The 21,304-nt window shown below is 49.6% G+C and overlaps 1 protein-coding gene across 1 annotated transcript in view; it reads right to left on the bottom strand.

Moving 5' to 3' along the window:
• Positions 1–21,304, bottom strand: part of Matn2 (matrilin 2) — a gene marked incomplete at its 5' end in the record, with an annotated part of 113,672 nt that overhangs the window by 81,417 nt on the left and 10,951 nt on the right. The window contains 1 exon segment of the mRNA XM_013512824.1: positions 1,389–1,958. Within this exon segment, the coding sequence (XP_013368278.1) occupies positions 1,389–1,958 (570 nt within the window).

The raw sequence follows: 21,304 nt of genomic DNA, 5'->3' as shown, positions 1-21,304 counted from the left end.
ATGTCTTCCAAGTGACATTGCAGAGGGAAAGGTTATTTTTCCTCCATGGCATTGATTTTTTAAGTGAGTCTTATAATTCTGTAATCAAGGAAGAAATGGGGTCTCTGCTTTTTGAGGTCAGTTCTTGGCCAGATTTTTTTTTTTAAGACACATCAAAAATACATCCCTTTTCTGACTCACTAAGGCATCTTAGTGAGTGGGGAGGAGGGGTGTCTTGGTTTGTCACATTGTGCAAACTGGTCCTCAAAGCCCTCCGAGGGACAGGGCACTCTCCTGGGCGGGTGGTCAGGAGTCTGGCCCTTAGCTCATTCTCCACTCATACCCCAGGGAAAGGTTGTTCATTTAAAAATTAAAAATAGATGTTTCAATCTGGGCATCATGGCACACACCTGCATTTCAGCACTCAGGAGGCTGAGGCAGGAGGATCACTGTGAGCTCAAACCTAGCCTAAACTGCATAGTGAAGCCCTGTCTCAAAAAAACCAAATAAATAAATAAATAGACATTTTCTTTTGATTTCCCCTATGAAAGCAGCATGGTAGCTGGAGGGGACAAAGAATACCACGGTGGGTGAAGCAGGGTGGCACGGCGTTCGCCAGGTCAGGATGCACGTTTCCAGTTATCAGGGATGAGAGTGGCGCCTGGGTTGGCACCCTGGGCCCCTGCCCTGCCAAAGGAGGAGGGTGTCGAAGGCAGCCACGGGGGCAGGAAGGTGAAGAAAAGTGGAAGTAGAGCTGGGCTGGGAGGTCTGGGAGGAGCGGGGGGAGGGAAGGGAGAGAGCAGAAGAGAGGGTTAGAAAGTGAGAGGGAAGAAAACTCTTAAGCGGAAGAATGCAGCCTGGGGACTGGGCAGGCAGCTTCCTGCAGAAGGGGCTGGGGTGGGCACAGGGCCTGCTCCACCAGGCAGGAGGTGCCAGGACCACGCCTTGGTCCTCCCCACACTCTGATGTCCACTGCTAATCACCACCACAGGGCACAAGGGCCGTGGCATCCATACCACGCAAGGGGCAACATCAGACTTCCGGCTTCCAGCTTCCACCCCCGCCCCAACTCACAAGTTGTACCTCAGGGACTGCCAGGACAGCCCAAGTGCTGGAGACACCGTTTGTCTACTCTCAGCCCTGGGGTTATGTGCGCCTCATACCCTGAGCTCCTTCTCCACTGCACTGCTATGACTGCAGCGACTCCTCTGTGCAGTCACATAGTTAGGAGCTGTCTCTCTGGCCAGGGTGGAAGCCTCCAAACCACACTGTCTGTGTTGGTCTTTGCGACATCCATTGCAGCGTAGCACCCGGGACACGGCAGCCCAGAATGAGCCCTTGAAGACGAGTGAATGAACCCCAGTGACCACCCCTCACCCGCTACAGAGCCACGGAGGAGCAAGACTTACCACACAGCTTGTTCTGGAACACTGAGGTCAGCGACTCTATCTGGCTGAAGTTGGCCACCAAGAAGACATGGTCCTCGTGGGGTTCACTCCCAATGGCTTTGAGTGTGTTGAAGTCCACCTGGCCCACACCAATGGCGAAGATCAGGATGCCCGTGTCCCGTGCCTTTGCGGCTACTTCGGCCACCGAGTCCTGCGGCCTCCCGTCCGTCACAATCATTATGACCCGTGGCACATTCTCCCTGAGGGGCCGGGCGCCCTCTGCCTCTGAGAAGGCGATGTTCAGGGCATACTGGATGGCCAGCCCTGTCATGGTGCCCGTGGACAGATGCCGCATCCTCTTCACAGCCCGCTCCACCTCAGACTTCCTCTTGAAGGTCTTGAGGGAGAACTCGTTCTTGACTGTGCTGCCATATTGGAGCAGCCCCACCCGGGTGACGTCAGGACCAATGTCCAGGAACTGCAAGATGTCCACGATGAACTCCTTGACCTTCGCATAGTCATGGGTGTTGACACTGCGGGAGCTGTCGATGATGAAGACCAGGTCCACCCGCTTATCCTCACAAGAGCTCTCTGTGGGGAAGAAGAGAGGCCCAACATATTAGAAGAGAGTTAAGCACCCAGTGCAGATGGGCTATTGTTGGAAATCTAGAGTGCATGGTCACTCCTCAAGCCTCTAGAGTTTTGGTTTTCCTCCCCACTCTGGGAAGTTATAAAGGGATAGATAGATAGACAGACACACAGACAGACAGACAGATCTATCTGGATGATCGTGACCCTTGGTTACAGATAGGATTTTTTTTGCAAGATAAATAAACATATGAGTTATTCATCTCTAGAAAGTCACTAATGCAATTTTTAGGTGGCCAAACACATGGTCAAGGTCAAAATTACTTTATTATTTGCTTCATGGCACAGAAGCTTGGCGGGGCCCTGGGGAGACTAGAAAAGCTTACATCGTCAGTGGGTTCACAGTCACCCTGGGAAGACATAACTAAGAGAACAATGAAACAGTAGCTAGAGTGCAACTGTGGTCCTGACAGCAGCTGTTAAGAGAATAGGATGCTAGAGATGAGACGCGAGCTCTTTCTGGATACAGAGCATCTGGACTAGAAAGAAGTGATGGAGACCACTATAAAGTGGCCCCGGGCAGGATTTAATATTAGCCAATTGGCTTTCCATGTTTACTTGTGAGTTGTCCGAAGCTTAGGTACCTTGTCTGGAGATGGGCAGCGGACTCATAATAAGTTAATCTCTATGAATCACTGGTCACCACTGAGGCCTGTATTGGCCTGTGAAGCTGTGATTCCTCAAAGGACAAGCTAAGGCCACAGCTGAGGACATCTGACTCCAACCCCAATTAACTAAAATGAGACTGCAGCTGCAGGCTGCACTCTCCTACAATAAATGCCAGCCTAGGGCCGGATGTATAGCTCAGTGGCATAGCATTTGCCTGGCAAACACAAGGTCATGAGTTTGATTCCCGGTACCCAAAAAAAAAAAAAAAAAAAAAGCCAACCTAAAGATAAGGTAGTTCTCCAGACAGAATTTATTACTTGGGAAAATTCTCCCAAAGTCTTCTCAGATTCTTGAGTATCCCCCTCCTTTGTTTGAAAACCAAATAAATATGGGCTGCCCAGAGAAGTCTTGGTCTTAACCCAGAGAATCTTGAATTCTGTAAGAGTTGGACCTTCCTGGAGCCCTGAAATCATTTCAATTGTCTCATTTTATTTAAGCCTTCGCCATCCACTCATCTGGGAGATTGTGGGCCTAATCAGCCTGCAATAACTAAGAATTATTAACCCAATAAAGAAGGGGCACACAGGGAGGGGCCAGGAAAGAAAAGGCCAAGCAGAACAGAGGTGGTGGACAGTAGAGTGAGTGGTGGGTAGACGAGCAGACCTGCAGTAGAAGGAACACAAGGAGCTGCAGGCAGGAATTAGCTGCAGAGGTAGCCGGAAGCCAGTTATAAAAGACGTAAGCTCACACTGAGAAATCTGAACACGAGAAATCTGAACACGATGCCACAGATGAGGCGGCGTCTTAGCATGGTGTTTTGTGTCTTCTGCCTCCTGGAGTGAAGTCATGTGATAAAGGCAAGGCTGGTCTGTAGCGAAGTGGTAAAGTATGCACTCAGCATGCACGAGCTCCTGAGACTCAGATCGCAATCTGGGAGGCAGTAGTGGAAACAGAGAGAAAAGACCCGGTGCAGACACATTGCAATAAAGGACACAGCTCCAGTGGAGAAAGGCAAACTTCTCCCTTTCCAATCTGACAACCAGGCTATGCCTCTAGCGCCCGAGCAACATGGGAGTCCACAGGTGAACCCATCCTTCCAAGTCTCTGGGCTGAGGGTGACACCGGACAGGAGGAGACGACAGGCCCCTGTTGGAACTTCTCAGGCGCTGTGAGCCACAGACTGCTTTGGAGGGTTTGGATATGGTCGAGTGTGTTCTCCAGAGTCACGTACTGGAATTTAATTCCCAGCGTGAGATACTAAGAGGGCAGAAACTTAATCCAACTCTGGTATTTAGAGGCGCAGCCTTGGCAGGTGGCTAGAATTCAACACAGTTCAGAGCCCCCATCTCTGAACACTGGTGACTTTATAAGAAGAGGGAGCGAAGCCAGAAGGGACACATCCCTCACGTGCTCTCTGTGTCTCTTGCTATGCGATGCTCTTGGCTGCCTGGGAACTCTGCTAACAAGAAGCCCATTGCCAGATGTGGCCTCTTGACCTTGGCCCCACAATAAACCTACATTCTTTATAAAGCTACCCAGCCACAGGTCCTTCCTTACAGTAACACAAAATAGACTAACGTGCTACCTTTAGCCGAGCCTAGTCCCCACTCCCCTTTCCCACCCCCTTCCTGGACTTTGTATCTAAATCAGGATTTGAAAGGGATTACAAAAGGGATCCCAAATGCCTGCCCTAAATCTCCATCACCGCAGCTGCAAGAAAGAGAGAGAAAGCCAAAAATGAAACAGTGAAGCCAGTCATAAAAATGGGAAGCAGTAAAGGCCCATGAGCTCATCCTGTCCAGGCCAGCTTGCCAGGCAGTGACTCGTCCTATGCCTGCACACACCTCATCACTGAGCCCCTGGTCTGACCACTGTGGAGGAGGAGGTGCCCCAAACACCAGCATCCTGGCCGGAAGCCAGCCTCCTGCCACACTTGCATACAGCCATGGCGACAGCGTGAATCTAAGGGGAGTTCTCAAGCAGCCCCACCAGCCGACTTCAAGAACCCAGAAAGACTGACATTGTAGAATGTTTTAAAAATCTTTTTTCCCAGAGCCCTTTCATCACAATGGCCTCATTTCATTTGCAGGATAACAGTATCATACCCATTGCATGGATGAGAAAACAGAGACAGAGGGAGTCCGAAAATCTTTCACACTTGAGTTCCCCCCCCCGCCACCAGTACCGGGAATCGAACTCATGACCTTGCGCTTGCCAGGCAGGCGCTGTGCCACTGAGCTAAATCCCCAGCCCCCTCACTTGAGAAAAAGAAAAATATATGGAGATGACATTGATACCCAGGACCCGTCTGGGTAGTTGTGAGACTGTAAGGGAATGAATGAGGAAAGAGCTAATACAGAACCAGGAGTGGCAGTACATGCTTGTAATCTCAGGACTGGGGGAGGCTGAGGCAGGAGGATTCCAAGTTCAAGTCCTGCCTGGGCAATTTAGCAAGACCTGGTCTCAGAAAATAATAAGGGCTAGGGATGTAGCTCAGGGGTAGAGAGCCCCTAGGTTCAATCCCTAGTACCACACCAAAAATAAAAAGATCCAATATGGTAGCTGTCCTCACCCACCCTCCTGCCTACAGTCCTCCTTCCTTAGTCTGCACTATGCCAGGGCTGCAGCTACCAGCTCTGTAGTTGGTGCTGCACCCAGATGCATGCCCAAGGGGGGCACAGGATGGAAAGGCAGGGAGCCCTGTGCCCCAGGGCGGAGTGCCCCCTGAAGGCCCCTGGAGGTCACGTTTCTAATTTTCACGGCAGCACCCATGGTCCAGCATCTGGCAGATGACAGACCCCGGTCCCAGGAAAGACACCCCCAGGATCCAGGCTAGACCCTCTCCAGGAGCCCCACCTGCCTGTACTTCCTGTCTGAACACACCACTGGGATATAGCCCAGCAGTCCCCACTTGCTGAGGACAGCAGGGCGCGGGCTTCAACTCTGCCACGGAGGAGGATATTACCCAAAGGCTCCTTTAAAGAGAGGATGGTTCACGGAGGACTGGCCCCTTGAGAACTCTCTTTCTCTGGAGCTCTTTGGAAGCAGAGGGTTCTCCCTGGCCTGGGATTTTTATTACGGGTTTTAGTCATGGTATCAACACATCTCACTAAGCATCACAATTTAGAGGGAAACCTGGAAGGCCCTTGTGGAATTGTGTGCAGAACTGGATCAGTTCCCATCAAAACAAATGGCTAGTTTCCACCACGTCTGGACGGTTACAAAAATACCACGAAGCTTCAAAATATTGTCGGAGGTTCCAAGTGGGTTGTGGCTCTGAGTTGAAATCATCAAATCCTGGCAAATCCTGGCAGCCTAAGTGACTGAGTTTTCTTTAAGAAAACGTCAGGTCCCCTGAGGCCTCAGAGCCATCATTCAGCGCGGCCCTGGAAGGGCTGGTGGAGTGGTTCTCAACCCTGAGCAAGCGTCCCAGTTCCCTGACCGGTAGGCCACATCCCCAGAGCTCCTGGTTCAGTAGGTCTTTGGGAGGCCACCTAGAAATATGCATTTTTAACATGGGCTAAGGTGCAGCTGATGATACTGGTCCACTCTCTGAGAATGACTACTCTAGGAGACAGAGCTCTTTGGGATTCTATTATTTGTGGGTTTTGTTTTGTTTTGGGGGTTTGTTTGAGTTTTTTTTCCTAGTACTGGAGACTGAAACCAAGGCCTCAAGCATGCCAGGCAAATGCTCTACGACTGAGCTACATCCCCAGCCCCTAGAGAGATCTCTGGAATACAAAAGTCCTGGGAAGTCTCGGCCTCACTCTGTCACTGTCAATTCCCCAAGGGCAGGGAGCTAGTTTCATTCACCTTGGAAGCCATGCGATTGGAGATACACCAAGGCTTCAGAAGTATCTGTATAATTAAATGGTGAAAGGGCTTCAGATAGGAGGGACGGAGTCAGAGCAGTCAGCCCAAGGACACAATGACAACCACAAAGCCAAAAAGTTCTAGAGCAGACGCTAATGCAGGCATAGATTTTTAGGGTCCAAATCTTTGCTATTTTATGAGGGAACACAACCACTTTTGAACTTCTGGTTCACAGAATCACAGAATAATAAAATCTTAGGGTGGGGGTTCCAAAAAGGACCCAAATCACTCACTTTATGGAAGAGGAAATTAAGGCCCAAAGAAGTGACTACCTGCAAGGCCTCATGGCTCATTACAGTTGGAGCCGGGACTACAGTGGTGCCTTCTGTGCCGTCTCATGGAGGGCGCCTTCGGTAAATTCCCAATATGGTCAGCATTACCACACGAGCTTTGCAAGCACTTGGGATTACTCCAAAATATTTTCCATGGAGAGCCTTGTAACTTCTCCCCAAGGGTCTGCTGACAGATGTTTCCAGAAGATGGTCTCTCTTCTGTGCATTCCTCTGCACTGGTTCTCATGAATGACCGCCCTGTCCCCTCGGCCTGGAGGAAGAACAATGATCTTCCTGTGGCCCTTCATGCTGTCTGGATAGCCTGTGGCCACACAATAAAATGTCAGCCCTCTGGCCACAAAGCAAGGGTCTGGACCATGTCAACAGCACTTGCAATTCTGTCAGCTCAACTTAGAGTCTATGCTCTGGGTAAAGGAGGGTTGCTTACCTTCCAGAGAAGGGGAAGCTGAGTCAGGACAACTTAAAGCAACATGTCTACCCAGCAGAATGACAGCATGCAACATCAGAATCACTTCTCTTCTGAGGGCTGCAGCCTTGTTGCTAATCAGCCACCCCTGCTCTAGCTAAATTCAGTTGTGGCTGTGTGATAGTGCAGCAAATATTCCACAGTATCTTCCTGGGAAGGTCAGAGCATGCATGGAGTAGGAAGGGATGTGAATCTCTATGATGAGACTAACACAGTTTCATTTGGAGAGAGTTCTGAAATTCTCAGTGAAACAGCAGAGCCCTGTGATCTTAGCACAAGTCCCGCCTCTGCACACTCTGTCCAAGTGGTCTCAAGCATCCCTGTAACCTCTGTGATCTGCAGTCTCCTCCTCTATAAAATGCAGATAATAATTCCTCACAAGGCTATTGTGGGACTCCTAGATAATAAGAGTACTAATTTATAAGTCATTGTCTTAGTTACATTTTTAGTTGCTGGGACAAAGTACCTGACACCCACAAAGGGATGGAGGAAAGGCTTATTTGAGTTCACAGTTTGTAGAGGCTTCAGTTCATAGCTGGCTGGCTCCAAGCCAGGGCGGCATGGCAGAGGAGAAGCAGCTCATGGTGTGGCACACAGGAAGCAATAGCCTTTCCTTCTGCTTTCCCTTTTTATTCCATTCAGGTTACAAGTTTATTGGTTGGTGCCCCCTCACCCAGGGTGGGTCTTCTGTCTTCCGTAAATTCATCACCTACACCCAGAATTGTACTGATCCAATCAGAGGACGAATCCTATATACACACCCGTGATCCAGTCACCTCCCAAAAGCCCCACCTATGAGTGTATGAGTCTTTGGGGGACACCCGGATACAAGCCATAACAATCATATTACTAGGCACTTAGTGAGTACCAGACCTTGTCTGGAATGCTCTCCATGTGTTGGCTTTACCACTCCTCCTACCCACCACAGGGTGTAGAAGGGTGCTGTCCCCATTTTAGAGATGAGGACCATGAGTCTAGAGGGTGGGAGAACTTGCTCAAGGCCTCCTGACCAGGAAGCAGAGGAGCTTGGAACTGAACCCATCTCTTCTAACTCTGCTACTGCAAGGGGCTAAGGGCCCCCATTTAAAGCCACGAAGCTAGGCTCACTGTGAAAGGGTTTTGTCCTTTTAAACCTTTTCCCATTCCTTGAGATTCACCAGGACTGCTGGTCGGCAGGATCAGTCCTTTCTTGCTTGGACTCAGGGCCTGAGAGCTAAGGCCCAAACTTGTCTGCTTCCCTCCAAGAGCTTTATCCTCACTACGAGCCTACTTGTATTTCTATTGAACTTAACAAAACGATGAAAATGGATGGTTGTCTCCCGGCACTGCAGCAGCCCAGGAAGCTGGGTCACCAGCTGTTCATATCTGCAAGCTCTGGACAAGCACGCACTGAGAGTCCAGGAGGAGCCAGCTCTGGAGAGATGGAGTGATGGGACAGGTGTGATGGAAAGACAGAGGCCACCGACCTTTGAGGAACTGTGGGGAATAGTCTGGAGCCCAGGAAAATGCCCAGGGCAACAGATCTCAGAAAATGTGAAGCTTCATATCAATTCCCAGCAACACAAGCAGGTGGTCTGTGGACATTCACCAAGAGAACCAGGAGAAATGTAATGATACAAGTGAAAAAAGGGTAACAGCTTCTGGAACAGAGGAAGGGTGAATGGCTTAGGAACCGGAGAATGGTTCCAACCAGTATTTTTTTTTTTTTTGAGACAGGGTCTCACTATGCAGTTCAGGCTGGCCTTGAGCTCACTTTGTAGCCCAGGTTGGCCTTGAACTTGCAATGATACTACTGCCTCAGCCTCCCAAGTGCTGGGATGACAAGCATGCACCACCGTACCCAGCTTCCCCAACCAGTGTTGAAGACCACAGAGCTGGGGTCAGGGATGTAGCTCAGCGGCACAGCACCTACCTGGCAAGCGCAAGGTCCTGAGTTCGATTCCTGGTACCCACAAAAAATAAACAAATAAAAGATCACAGAATTGTTGGAGCTGAAATATAGGAGGGCTGAAGGTTTGAACTGAGATGACAGAAGGACTGCAGTTACCATAATCATACGGCCAAGATGAGGGAAGTAAATGGCTGCCATCAGATAGAGAAATGAATGTCAGAGCTATTGAACGATGATTCATATGGATATTGAGGTCAGGCAGTTATGACCAGGATAATGCAGTGAGCCAAAAGCTGCAACTGTCCTAGTAACTGGGGATAGCCAGAGGATCTTCTAGTTACCTAAGAATGACCAGAAACGCTATGTAACATGATTGAGATCGTGAGTAAAATTTCATAATGGGACTCAGAAGAAAAACTAGCTCACCACAGTTTTAAAAGGACAATGGGGGAAAAAATTAAGGTTTTGGTGATGATGATGACGACGATGACAGATTGAATAGCTCTTGGCACAGGTACCCAGGTTTTCACACAAACTTAGTAATGCTTTGATTTGTCTCCCCTGGCAGACATCAGTAATCAATTCTGGCCTCTCCCACTCAGCCTGGACTCCACTTGCGGATGCTTTCAACACCACACCCCAGGTACCTTCACACAGTCCGCCAGCGTTGGCACCTGAGATGGAACCATTTTGCCGGCTTTGTTCAGAGTATGATACTTGAAGTATTCACTGTTACCCATTTCTGAGAAACCGAGTAAGGGTAAATTAGTGATAGACTTGTGAGCCCTTACATTAGTAAGAGCTAACTTCCTACTTTTCAGTGGGAAATAAGAAGGGCAGGCAGGCAAGAGCGGCCATACCAATAATCGGCACCTGAGGCCACACTGACAGTGGAGGACTACTGTGGGGCGGGGGCCAGAGCAAAAGAAACAAAGACCTTCTCAAGCTGCAAGAGCGGCACGGATGCCCCATCACACGACCATAAAACAAGCACATCCAAACGCAGGGAGCGTGCATCCTGCGAGCCCTGGCTGATGCGACACGGAGCCTCATTGTAGCTGGGCGAAAAGACCACCGTGTGACCCAGCACTGCGACCCTTCCCACCATCGCGCTACGAGCACTTGCCCACAGACCCCTGAGATGCGTCCCTGCAGACCCCGTCTGGTCCTGTCCCCGTCTGCCTCCAGACCGTGACCGGCTCTCAGGACCTGCAGATCATCTGAAGAATAGTCTGGAGGTAATTTGCACCATCTTCGTTCCGGTGCCATCTAACCTGCAGGCCCCCCGTATTTAGGTCACCTGACCGGGGCGCCACAGACGCTGGCCGGGTCTGGAAAGCCCAGAATCAATTTGTCCCTCTCCAGCGCCCTCATCAGTCAGTGGCCAGCTGCCGCCTTACATCACGCCAGGAGCTGTGCAGAGAATGGATGAGCTACGGCTTTCTCTGAATCAGTCATGTTCCGTTCACATCTTCCAAAAGAGCCGCTAGAGAATAGCCTGAAAACCTGATTACATTTTACTAGGGAGGCACCCTGGACTACTTAACGGGCTTAGGATATATCTTGGACTCATTAGAAAATCGTTTCCTACTTGGTAACACTTTCCAAACCTCTTTCCAAATTCTGCAGGGGCTGGCGGGGTGGAGCAGGACAGCACTGGTGGTTCTCTCTATGAGGAATCGTTAATAAACTGAGTAACAGAATCAAGACCAGGGGCTGGGGATGTAGCTCAGCAGCACCGTGCCTGCCTGGCAAGCGCAAAGTCGTGAGTTTGATTCCAAGTACCAAAAAAAAAAAGAATCAAGACCAGAAGGTATCTTTGACAGCTGGAGTAATGAGCCAAAACTAACAATATGCAATCTAATTGGTAAAAATGGCAACCACTGGATGTTGGGTTTAAAAATCAACTGAATAAACCTTGGAAAGCGAGGCAACTGGATTGACAGCTGGGCACAAGATCAAACAAGGACCCAGGATGACAAATCCAAGCCCTCGTGTTTCTTCCCTCGTTCCGGTCCCCGCACTGGGGCAGACACCTCAATCCATCCTGGCTTTTAAAGCCAAGTCCAGCTGCAGGATTCCTGTCAGCACGTCACCCCAGGCTCCACCACCCACACACTGGGGGGGGGGGGCTTGTGGGAAAGACTCAGTTCGTGTCCAGCTGACACTTCTATTTCACGCCCCAACCACCTCATCAATGGCCCGCCTGTCCCAGGAGAGAGGGACTCTCCCGACAAAATGGACCTGAATCTCTCTCTTTTTAACTCAGAACTTTCCTGTTAACAACTATTTTGGTGACTGTCATTTATCTGAGTCATAACAGCTGGATCGGGCAGCTATAAGATTCCCAGGAAAAAATAAGCCTCCTGGAGCTGTTTTATCAAAGCCAGCATCTGCAGAGGTCACTGACAGCAAAGTCACTGATGTTCAGGGGAGGGTGACATAGGGAGCGCTTCAGGCCACCACTCCCTGCTCCCTACCATCCATACCGCAATGCCCATCTCTTGGAGATGACCTTTCCCAAAGGACTGCCACTGACTTAAATGACGTTCCTCTGAGCCCCCTGTGGCCTCTACCTCCCTCTGTCCGAGCACTTCCCCCAGTGTCATGCATGGAGCTACCTGGCCACATGCAGTGTTTTCTTGAATCCCTAGTGCCCAGCATAGAGCCAGCACCTAGATGCCCGTCTGGGTCTTCCTTATGCGCTTGGTGTGCACATGTGGGCGTGAGAGGTGGGAAGGCAGGGAGAGAACCGCAGACAGCCTTCCTTGACCTGGGGCATGTTGCTCACTGAGGGCACAACAAGGACAGAGCTCCTCAGTCATTAGAGGCCTCAGAAACACTGGTGTCGTAGTCACTTTCCTTGTTGCTAGGAAAGAATATCCAACACCTACAATTTAGGGAAGGAGAGGTTTATTTTGGCTCACGTTTCAGTCCACAGTGGGCTGGCTCCACGTCAGGACCACATGGCAGAGGGGCCCAGCAGGAAAGGGCTGCTCTAGGCATGGTGGAGGGGAAGAAGGGAGCTAAGGGAGGAGCCAGTGAGGGAGACAAACCCTTCCTAGCCATGCCCCATACAGGCACCTTCAGTCAGACCCGCCCCCTAACAGCACACTTCGCTGTAAATTTGTGGGTAGACTGATCCACGATGAATACAGCACCCGCTATCCACCCACCTCCCAGCAAAGCCCCTATGACTGCATGGGGCTTTAGGGGGGCATGTAGATATAAACCATCACGCCTATTGTGCTTATTTAAAATACCAGATCCTATTCCTGCTCCCTAGGCCCAAAGAATCATTCTTCTGGGCCGAGATCCAGGAATCTGCACTGGTAACTGCTCCAGGGGCTTCTCAGCTTCAACCAACTGAGAACTCTCTCTCTGAGGACAGGCGAGCCTGAGAGACCATCTGCCAAGGGGCGAGAAAAGAAGATGCAGGCAGGGCACCCCAGGTCTGTGTCCCCACAAGCAAGAGATGCCTTGGAAATACGATGCCCCAACCCCGGATTCGCATGTGTTTCCTAAGCTGCCCCACTGTTGACGGATAGGTCAGGGGTTCCAGTTAGGGTCAGACTATAAAGAAGGTGGCAGCATTTTACCGCCCACTTGTAGATGAGGAGGCTGAGATGGTCCGGGACTCCTGGGAGACGCTGGGAAAGGATCCGAGAGCCCAAGTCCTCTGATCGCCGCACCTGTATTTTTCAGCCTCTGCTTCACAGTGGGGGACCTAGTGCAGACTTTCCGCTGATGGGAAAATGTCCCAGAAAAGAGTCTCTGGCCCTCCCCGTTACCAGGTAACACGCGATCTGGCGTTAGAGACCAGAATGAGAGCCAGTAGATAAAGTGTAACCCCCAACATGCTCCTGTCCGTGCAAACCTCCCCACTTGCCCTATGCCCCAGCCAGGGCCTTGGGCGGCATCGCTGGGCCTCTTTGATCTGCTGTGTTGCCCGAAGTCCAAAACTGCCTTCTCTTCATGGGGTAGTGACCAGGGAAAGAACAGTCACCAACTCAAGGGCACGGACATCACCCTAAATGCTCGTGGTGTGCACTGGCCCACTAGTCCCTCCCGACCAGATGATACTCTGCATCCCCGGGGGCCCTATTCAACCTGGTGTCACTGATACCTAGCCCCGGGCAGGCACACGAAAGACGCGGAGGACCATCTGGATGACTTGCCTTGCAAAAGAGCAATTATCTCCATTTTGGCTAAACCTGGTCCTATTTCTGTGTACTGATTTGTACGGAGCCGGCGAGGACCTTATCCCTTCAGTTGGCTTTAAGCAGTGCAGATCGGTCCAGCTGAGGTGCCCATGGTAGTCTTTGATGCAAGGCAACAGCGCAATGTTCCCCCCCGCCCGCTGCCCCAGCCCCCCGTCACTGGCTCCCAAGAACACGTGTTTCTGCCGAGGTGGGACGGAGAACCGTGCTCCACACTGTCAGCTGGCGTCGGCTCAAGGTAAGAAGCTGTGACTTCTCAGGGCATAAAAGATCACACGTCAGAGCTGAGGCACCAACCCCAAAACATCACATACTACCTCAACTGAGTTACGCAGATTACTCTTTCTGCAGATCCTTCTCTCTCATATTGCAGAGGTCGTTTCACACCTCCCACCTAGCCCGGCTCACAGCACTCAGTACTTCCCACCATTCTCACAGTCATCCTCGAGCCACTCCCTTCTTCATGAATTAATAAAACCCTGGTTCGAGGCCTCTGTTTCGGTTAACCATCTCACATGCTGGACTGCCGGCCTCCTTGGTTCCCCACAACTACAAATATGCCTTAATGTCTTCATTTTCACCATGGGTGGCACTGGAAGTGGTAGACTGGAATTAACTCGCTAGGAGTCCAAGAACTTTCCCATGGGCTTACAAATACAAACTTCTCGGACTGAGACGAGGACTGGGAAAGGCTCTCTCTGAAAAGGTGGCGAGCCGAAGGCACTGTGGGCAGCACCCAACGCCTGGGGCTGCGAGGTGGAGCGCACGGCCAGGAGGCCTTGGAGACAGGCGCAGAGGGCGCAGGGCATGGGGTCACCACGCAGTCCCCGTAGCACAGGTGTCACCGGATGCCCAGCCCAGCTCCCGATGCTGGCTAAGACTGCCCTGCTGAGTGCGGGGACGTGGCCCCCACAACACACAGCCACACACTACTCTGGGCTGACTGCTGAGGGTAACCATCACAGCAGAGGTGTCTCCACGGGCACCTCCTCACAGCCTACCGGGAATGCCTGACTGGAGAAAGAAGGCGGCGGGGAGAGGGAAGCGGTAGCTGGCCTCCCCATTCCGCCAGACACCCCCTTTCTCTTCTCTCTGCTCGGGGGTTTTCTCTTGTCCACCCTTTGTCCCAGTGAGCCACGCAAAAAAGCAGCTGACACCATTCACCACGCACCATATTTCTCTCAAGAACGCCCCAGCTGTGTCTGAATGTCAATCTTTATTGTTTGGTTTGCTTTTTGAGACAGGGTGTCACTATGTAGTGCTGTCTGGCCTTGATTACTAGGTACCCCAGGCTGGCCTTATACTCATGGTGATCCTCCTGCCTCAGCCTCCCGACTGCTGGAGTGACAGGTATCCGCCACCGTGCCTGGCAGTCAAACTTTATTAAGTTCTTTCCAGCACCTACAAGCAGAACCCAAATTCACAGGCAAAAGCCAAGCTTCCGAGCATTTGCAGAGGGCACGTGTGTGGTGGGAGACCCCACCAGGCAGGTTCTCTCTGCCATGGAGGGACACAGAGGAAGTTTCTATGCAAAATACATTCGGCTGCGCCACAGACTGTTTTCACTGCTGTTTTCCCAAGGTTCTGGAGAACAGGATCTTGTCTTTGGGTAGCAAAGGTGCATCCTAAAGCAGAGATGTGCGCCACAGGGGCCCTGAGGGACCTCAGTTGTCCCCACTGTCATAAATTCCTTCAGGAACTCTGCCCTCACAGGCCCTTGGGAGTGTGCACCAAGGAGCAGGCAGCTGGAAAGGAAAAACATAAGGGGAAAACACACCACATCACAGCAGTCTCCTCTGGCGGCTCCTCCAGAGGCAGAGAGAGAGAGCGGCACCGTGTGAGTCCAGAAGCTGCGGTTTGCAGCAGCCTGGACGATTCCCTCCACAAGGAAGCCGGGGAGAAGCTGCCCCAGCTCAGCCTGGAGCACACAGTTCCCAAGACACCAAGTTGCCCCACAAGGTGGAGATGCTCAAGCCTCACCAAACGCCCCTCGCCTCCTTCTGCAGAGCCCGCTGCACAGGCGGCTGTCTCTGCTCGGGGAAGGAGCATGGATAAGACCGGGGTCGTGACGGTTTAAGAGTCTTTTAAGAAAAAAGACAATGTGAGTGGACTGACTACATACAAAGTAAGTTTATTATTCTCTATCCAACTGCTTACCATCTTTCTCAAACTGAGAAATAACCACATCTTAAGTTATAATACAAGCCCTGCCTGGTGGCTCACACCAGTCATCCCAACACTCAGGAGGCTGAGGCAGGAGGATCATTGCGAGCTTGAGACCAGCCTGGGCTACACAGTGAGCTCAAGGCCAGCCTGAACTGCATAGCAAGACCCTGTCTCAAAAAGACAAAAAATAAATAAATAAATTTGCAGGGGCCGGGGATATAGTTCAGCAGCATAGTGCCTGCCTGGCAAGTGCAAGGTCCTGAGTTCGATTCCCAGTACCAAAAAAAAAAAACCAACTCAGTAGGAAAAATCAATTTGAAATGGATCAAAGACTTAGGTATAACACCTGAAACAACTGTGAGGCTGGGGTGTAGCTCAGTTATAGAGCACTTGCCTAGCATTGAGTCCAGTGTCCTGGTTTCAATTCCCAGTATTGAAAAGACCTGAAACTTTGAAACTGCTAGAAGAAAACAGAGAGGAAACACTTGATTGTGGGTTTTTTGTTATTGTGTGTTTGTTTGTTGAGACAAGATCTCACTGTGTAGTCCAGGCTGGCTTTGAACCCACTATGTAGCCCAGGCTGGCCTCAAACTCATGGTGATCCTTCTGCCTCAGCCTCCTGAGTGCTAGGACCACAGGTGTGCACCACTACACCCAGCAAAACACTTGAAACCATAGGCACAAGCAAAGACTTCCTCAACAAGACTCCAATAGCACAGGAAACAGCAAGAATCAACAAATGGAACTACATCAAATTTTAAGGATCTGCATAAGAAGGAAAACAACTAAAAGATGAAGATACAGCTTACAGCTAACTCTTCTGGCAAAGGGTTAATATCTATAATACACAAAAAGCTCAAAAAATTTAACACCAAAAAATTAAATAGCTCAGTCAATAAATAGATAAGTGAAGTGAACATATCCTTCTCAAAAGGAGAAGTAGAAATGGCCAGTAAACATATGAAAAATGTTCTATCTCTGTAGTCACTGGGGAAATGCAAGTCCAAACTACACTAAGATTCCATCCCAGCCAAGTCAGAATGGCCGTCAGCAAGAATACAAGAAAGGAAGAAAGGAAGAAAGGAAGGAAGAAAGGAAGGAGAGAGAGAGAGAGAGAGAGAGAGAAGAGAGAGAAGAGAGAGAAGAGAGAGAAGAGAGAGAAGAGAGAGAAGAGAGAGAGAGAGAGAGACAGAGAGAGAAACAGAGAGAGAAACAGAGAGAGAAACAGAGAGAGAAACAGAGAGAGAAACAGAGAGAGAAAGAGAAAGAGAGAGAGAGAGAGAGAAAGAGAGAGAGAAAGAGAGAGAGAGAAAGAGAAAGAGAGAGAAAGAGAAAGAGAAAGAGAAAGAGAGAAAGAGAGAAAGAGAGAAAAAGAGAAAGAGAGAAAGAAAGAAAGAAAGAAAGAAAGAAAGAAAGAAAGAAAGAAAGAAAGAAAGAAAGAAAGAAAGAAAGAAAGAAATTAATTTACACTGCTGGTTGGAATGTACATTAGTACAGCCACTATGGAAATCAGTATGGAGGCTCCAAAAAAAACTGAAAACAGAGTTATCATTTGATCCAGCTATACCACGCCTCAGTTTTAAGAAAAAGGTGGGGGCGAAGCAACTATAGTCAGCACAGTCCAGGGACACTGCATGCCCTTGCTCAGCGCAGCACAGTTCACCATGGCCAGGATCTGGAACCAGCCTAGGTGGTCATCACAGATGAACGAACAGATAAAACACGGTACACGTGCACAGAGGAGCGTGACTCAGCTACAAGGAAGAATGACATCCTATCGTTTGCCGGAAAACGCGTGGATCTGGAGACCATCATCCTGAATGAAATAAACCAGTCTCAGAACAACTAGGGCACAGTGCGCATTCGCCCTAATCTGTGGAGTCTAAAAAAGGACAACAAAAAAGTAGAGGGGAGACTATTAGATAAGAGGGAAGGAGGAGGCAGAGGCATAAGAGGGGTACGAGAAAAATATATGCATTAGAACCCCCAAAATGTGAAACTAGGGGAGAGGGTGGAGCAAGGGGGTGATAGGGTAAAAATGATCAAAGTATGTTATGATCACTTACTAATCTCCCAAAGGGAAACCCATTAATCTACATAACCAATGAGAAAAGAGGGAAGGACGAGAGGAGGAGGTGGAGGAGGGGAAGGAAGCGGGGACAAGGAGAAGAAGTAGCAGTAATAGTAGTAGTAGCAGTCATCCCCGTCATCGCAGTAGTTATTTCGGCATCATTAAGGAGCAGTGGGAACTGTAAAAGGGCTGTGAGGGCCCCTCCTCCTTTCAGGCACATTCTAGGGGCTCCCAACTCACCCGGGCTTGAGATAATTTCAAGAAAATGTCTCTGTCCTCACGGGTTGAATTTCTTTTTTTTTTTTTTTGTGGTACTGGGGATTGAACTCATGACCTTGCGCTCGCCAGGCAGGTGCTTATGCCACTGAGCTATTTCCCCAGCCCAACCAGTTGAATTTCTACCCTTTTGGTATCCCACCCCACAGTGAGTCTGCCTGACAGACCTGTGGCGGCAGAGAAGAGAGTTTACGTTAGTGACTGGGTCCTATCCATCCTTCTTAGTCCTCCAACTCCTCTACCTACTTGACTCAAATTTCAAAGGAAATAATAACTGCGTGTCAATCTGTGCTCATCATGAACTCCCACCTCTTCCTATGAATCTTCCAATACTGCAGAAATTTAAAAGATTAAAAAAAAAAAAAACAAAAAACAACTCATTTCCCAGACTCTCTTGCAGCTGAGTTCTAGGGAAAAATGAGGTAAACCTGATTAGAAACGCTCAGAGAGGATGAAGTGGTGGACTCTGTCTCTGCTGGTAATCAAGGTTGTAGAAGGCAGTTAGCTGCAGCAGCCGTGTGATGTGCTAAGGTCAGCTCAGCAGCACCAAAAATACCAGTGATGGTGGCAGCAGCATCCTGATTCTAGCCACATGTCCTTGTGCAGTGGCCCCCTCTTCCAGCACTTCCAACAATTATACAAGCACTTAATTCTCTGTAGGGAGTCCATTCTTGCTTAAAGGACGGAGACAGCTGAGTTTCCTGTACAGCCCCTGGGGGCTCCTCAGTCCCAAACCCATCCGCCTGCTTGATACCTCATCCATCCAGGGTGGCTTCCTGCTGAGGGCTCCAAATGCGCCGGAGGAAAAAAATACAACCAGACATGCTTGGTCCTCTTCAGAAAGCACACTTGCAGGCTCCATTCCTCTAAGCTTATGAAATTAAAGCCAAACTTCCTCCACTCCCCTAAAACCTCCATCCACTTTGATACAAAGCTGCATTTCCTCCATTCTTACTTAACTGGCTCCATGTTCAGCACACTAGGGCAGTACATTACCCTAAAGGGAGCCGAGTACTGAGCAATTTGTTCCCGCCTCACCCACAGCTTGAGCGAAGGCTGGGCTTCAGCAGCTGTACTTGACTCCATTAAGCCAGCTCCCAACATGAGGGTTGCCACGGCAGCCAGCAATAACATTCAGCAGCCCTCATGGGCTTGGTGACTCTGGCTTCTAGGCTGTTCTACAAAAACGCCTTTCTTGCCTCGGATCATTAAGACTAGGACTAGCCAGTAAGGGAGCTGGTATTCAAGACTCAATCATCGGTAAGCACTTTGGATTTGCAAACTGAAAGTTGCAAAGGGCCTTTGAAAGACTAGATTCGATTTCTCTCTACAAACGGACAAGGCGGGTCACGCCACGTGGGGTGGAGCAGCCCGCTCGTGTGCCCCCTGTGCCTCGCGCATCCTCCACCCTGGCCGACTCGCTTGGTCTCTCCAACCTTCAGTTTCCTCTTCCTCAAGACAGGACAAGCACAGCACCTCCCCGGAGGGGTGGCTGTGAGTCTCCAAGGAGACCAGGTATGTAAAGCACTCAGCCTGGTGCCTGGCACAGGCCAGCGTCAGATGAGGTTTACGGCTGTCCTTACTCCCACCCAGTACTGCAGGGAGGGCTTTAGGGCAGCAGTGAATGGAAGACACAGCCCCAGACCAGAGTCCAGAGACCAGTCCAGCGTGTGACCCCATGTCCAGTGGCTGGGTGACACTGGCCACAAGACTTTTTCTTTTGGTCTTTCTGAGACAGGGTCTCACTATGCAGTTCAGGTGGCCTTGAGCTCATTTTATAACCCAGGCTGGCCTCGAACTTGCAGTGATCCTCCTGCCTCAGCCTCCCAAGTGCTGGGATTACAGGCATGTGCCACTATGTCCGGCTCCACAAGACTTTTTATGGCTGTATCATTTTTGATCTCTGGCCTTCATTCTCCCTGTAAAATGAGAGAGTTGGACAAAGTGATGTAGCTCAGTTCTTTGTCAGCTCTAGTGTGCTATGCTTCTAAATAAAGTAAGTTAAACAAAGACGTGCCTTGACCTTTACAAATGGTTCAATCAGTGGGGCAAAGCGGTGCACACCTGTAATCCCAGCATGCAGCTGGCTGAGGCAGGAGGACTGCAAGTTCAAGTCTATCCTGGTCTACACAATGAGACTGTCTCAAGAAAGAAAAAGTCAGGTGTGGTGGTGCACACCTGTAAACCCAGCACTCAAGAGGCTGAGGCAGGAGGATCATCGTGAGTTTGAGGTTACCCTGGGCTACATAGTGAGTCCAATGCCAGCTTGAACTACATAGTGAGACCCTGTCTCAAAAAAAAAACAAAAAAAGAAAGAAAAAAAAATAAAAAGAAAGAATGCCAATTATTTGAGCTACAGCTATCAAGATATTAAAAAGAAAAAATATTTGACAGATACTGTATAGTACTGTGTCTACTTTTGGAAATAATAGAATCAAAGGGCAAGTCGACTAACCAGTGCAGATTGAAGTATCAAAGAGTGTGAAGACTATATTGTCATCTCTGACACCTGTAACACACTGGAAACATGTGATCTCTCCTAGCGAGTCAGTACCACCCCCACCCCTGCGGTTTGTTGCTCACAATCTAATAGAAGGAAATGCTGAACTGCAGGTGAGGTTAATGAACAGTTATGTAACTTTTTCCATCTAAATTATGGACTCACTGAATTCTATCTAAGGGGTCTCTGGGATCCCTGGATCTCAGGTTAAGAATCTCCCAACCAGATGACCGCTGAAGTCTCTTCTAATTTTGATAGTGTGATCTCTGGTGAAGTCTCCATCATGGGTAAATTACCACTTCTTATCACATTTTTCTTGCCTACAAATCATAAAATCTAAACTCAGTGTGGTGGCACGTGCCTATAATCCCAGCACTCGGGAGGCTGAGGCAGGAGGACCACTGTGAGTTCCAGACCAGCCTGGGCTACACAGTGACTTCAAGGACAGCCTGAACTGCATAGCAAAACCCTGTCTCAAAAAAAGAAAAGAAAAGAAAAGAAAAGAAAAGAGAAGAGAAGAGAAGAGAAGAGAAGAGAAGAGAAGAGGAAAGAGAAAGAAATCATAAAATCTACCTCTCAAGGTCTTTGTGAGGACATGAGAGATAAGACAAGCAATAGGTACTTTGAAAAAAAGATAAAGCCCTTTGAATAGATGCCTGAAATTCAGGGAATCCCAAGAGTTTCCCCTCACCAAACACACACCCGTCACTCAACAGTTCCTCAAAATTTCTGCCAAGAGTTTTCTGATCCGTGGGAACAAAACGCTGGCACTTTTTGTAAAGAATACCATGCTGTCTGACAAAACATAGTTGAGTGTTCTGAACTACAGTCTTTGCCAACAGATCTGAGCATGTGAGCCAATGGAACAATTATTAAGGAAAACACAAGATACCAAAATAGACTGAAGAGGAAAGAGAAAAGTTG

The sequence above is a fragment of the Chinchilla lanigera genome, unplaced genomic scaffold (assembly GCF_000276665.1).
Source record: "Chinchilla lanigera isolate Chin_1 unplaced genomic scaffold, ChiLan1.0 scaffold00016, whole genome shotgun sequence".
Lineage (NCBI taxonomy): Eukaryota > Metazoa > Chordata > Mammalia > Rodentia > Chinchillidae > Chinchilla > Chinchilla lanigera.
This window is presented reverse-complemented; position numbering and strand designations above follow the sequence as displayed.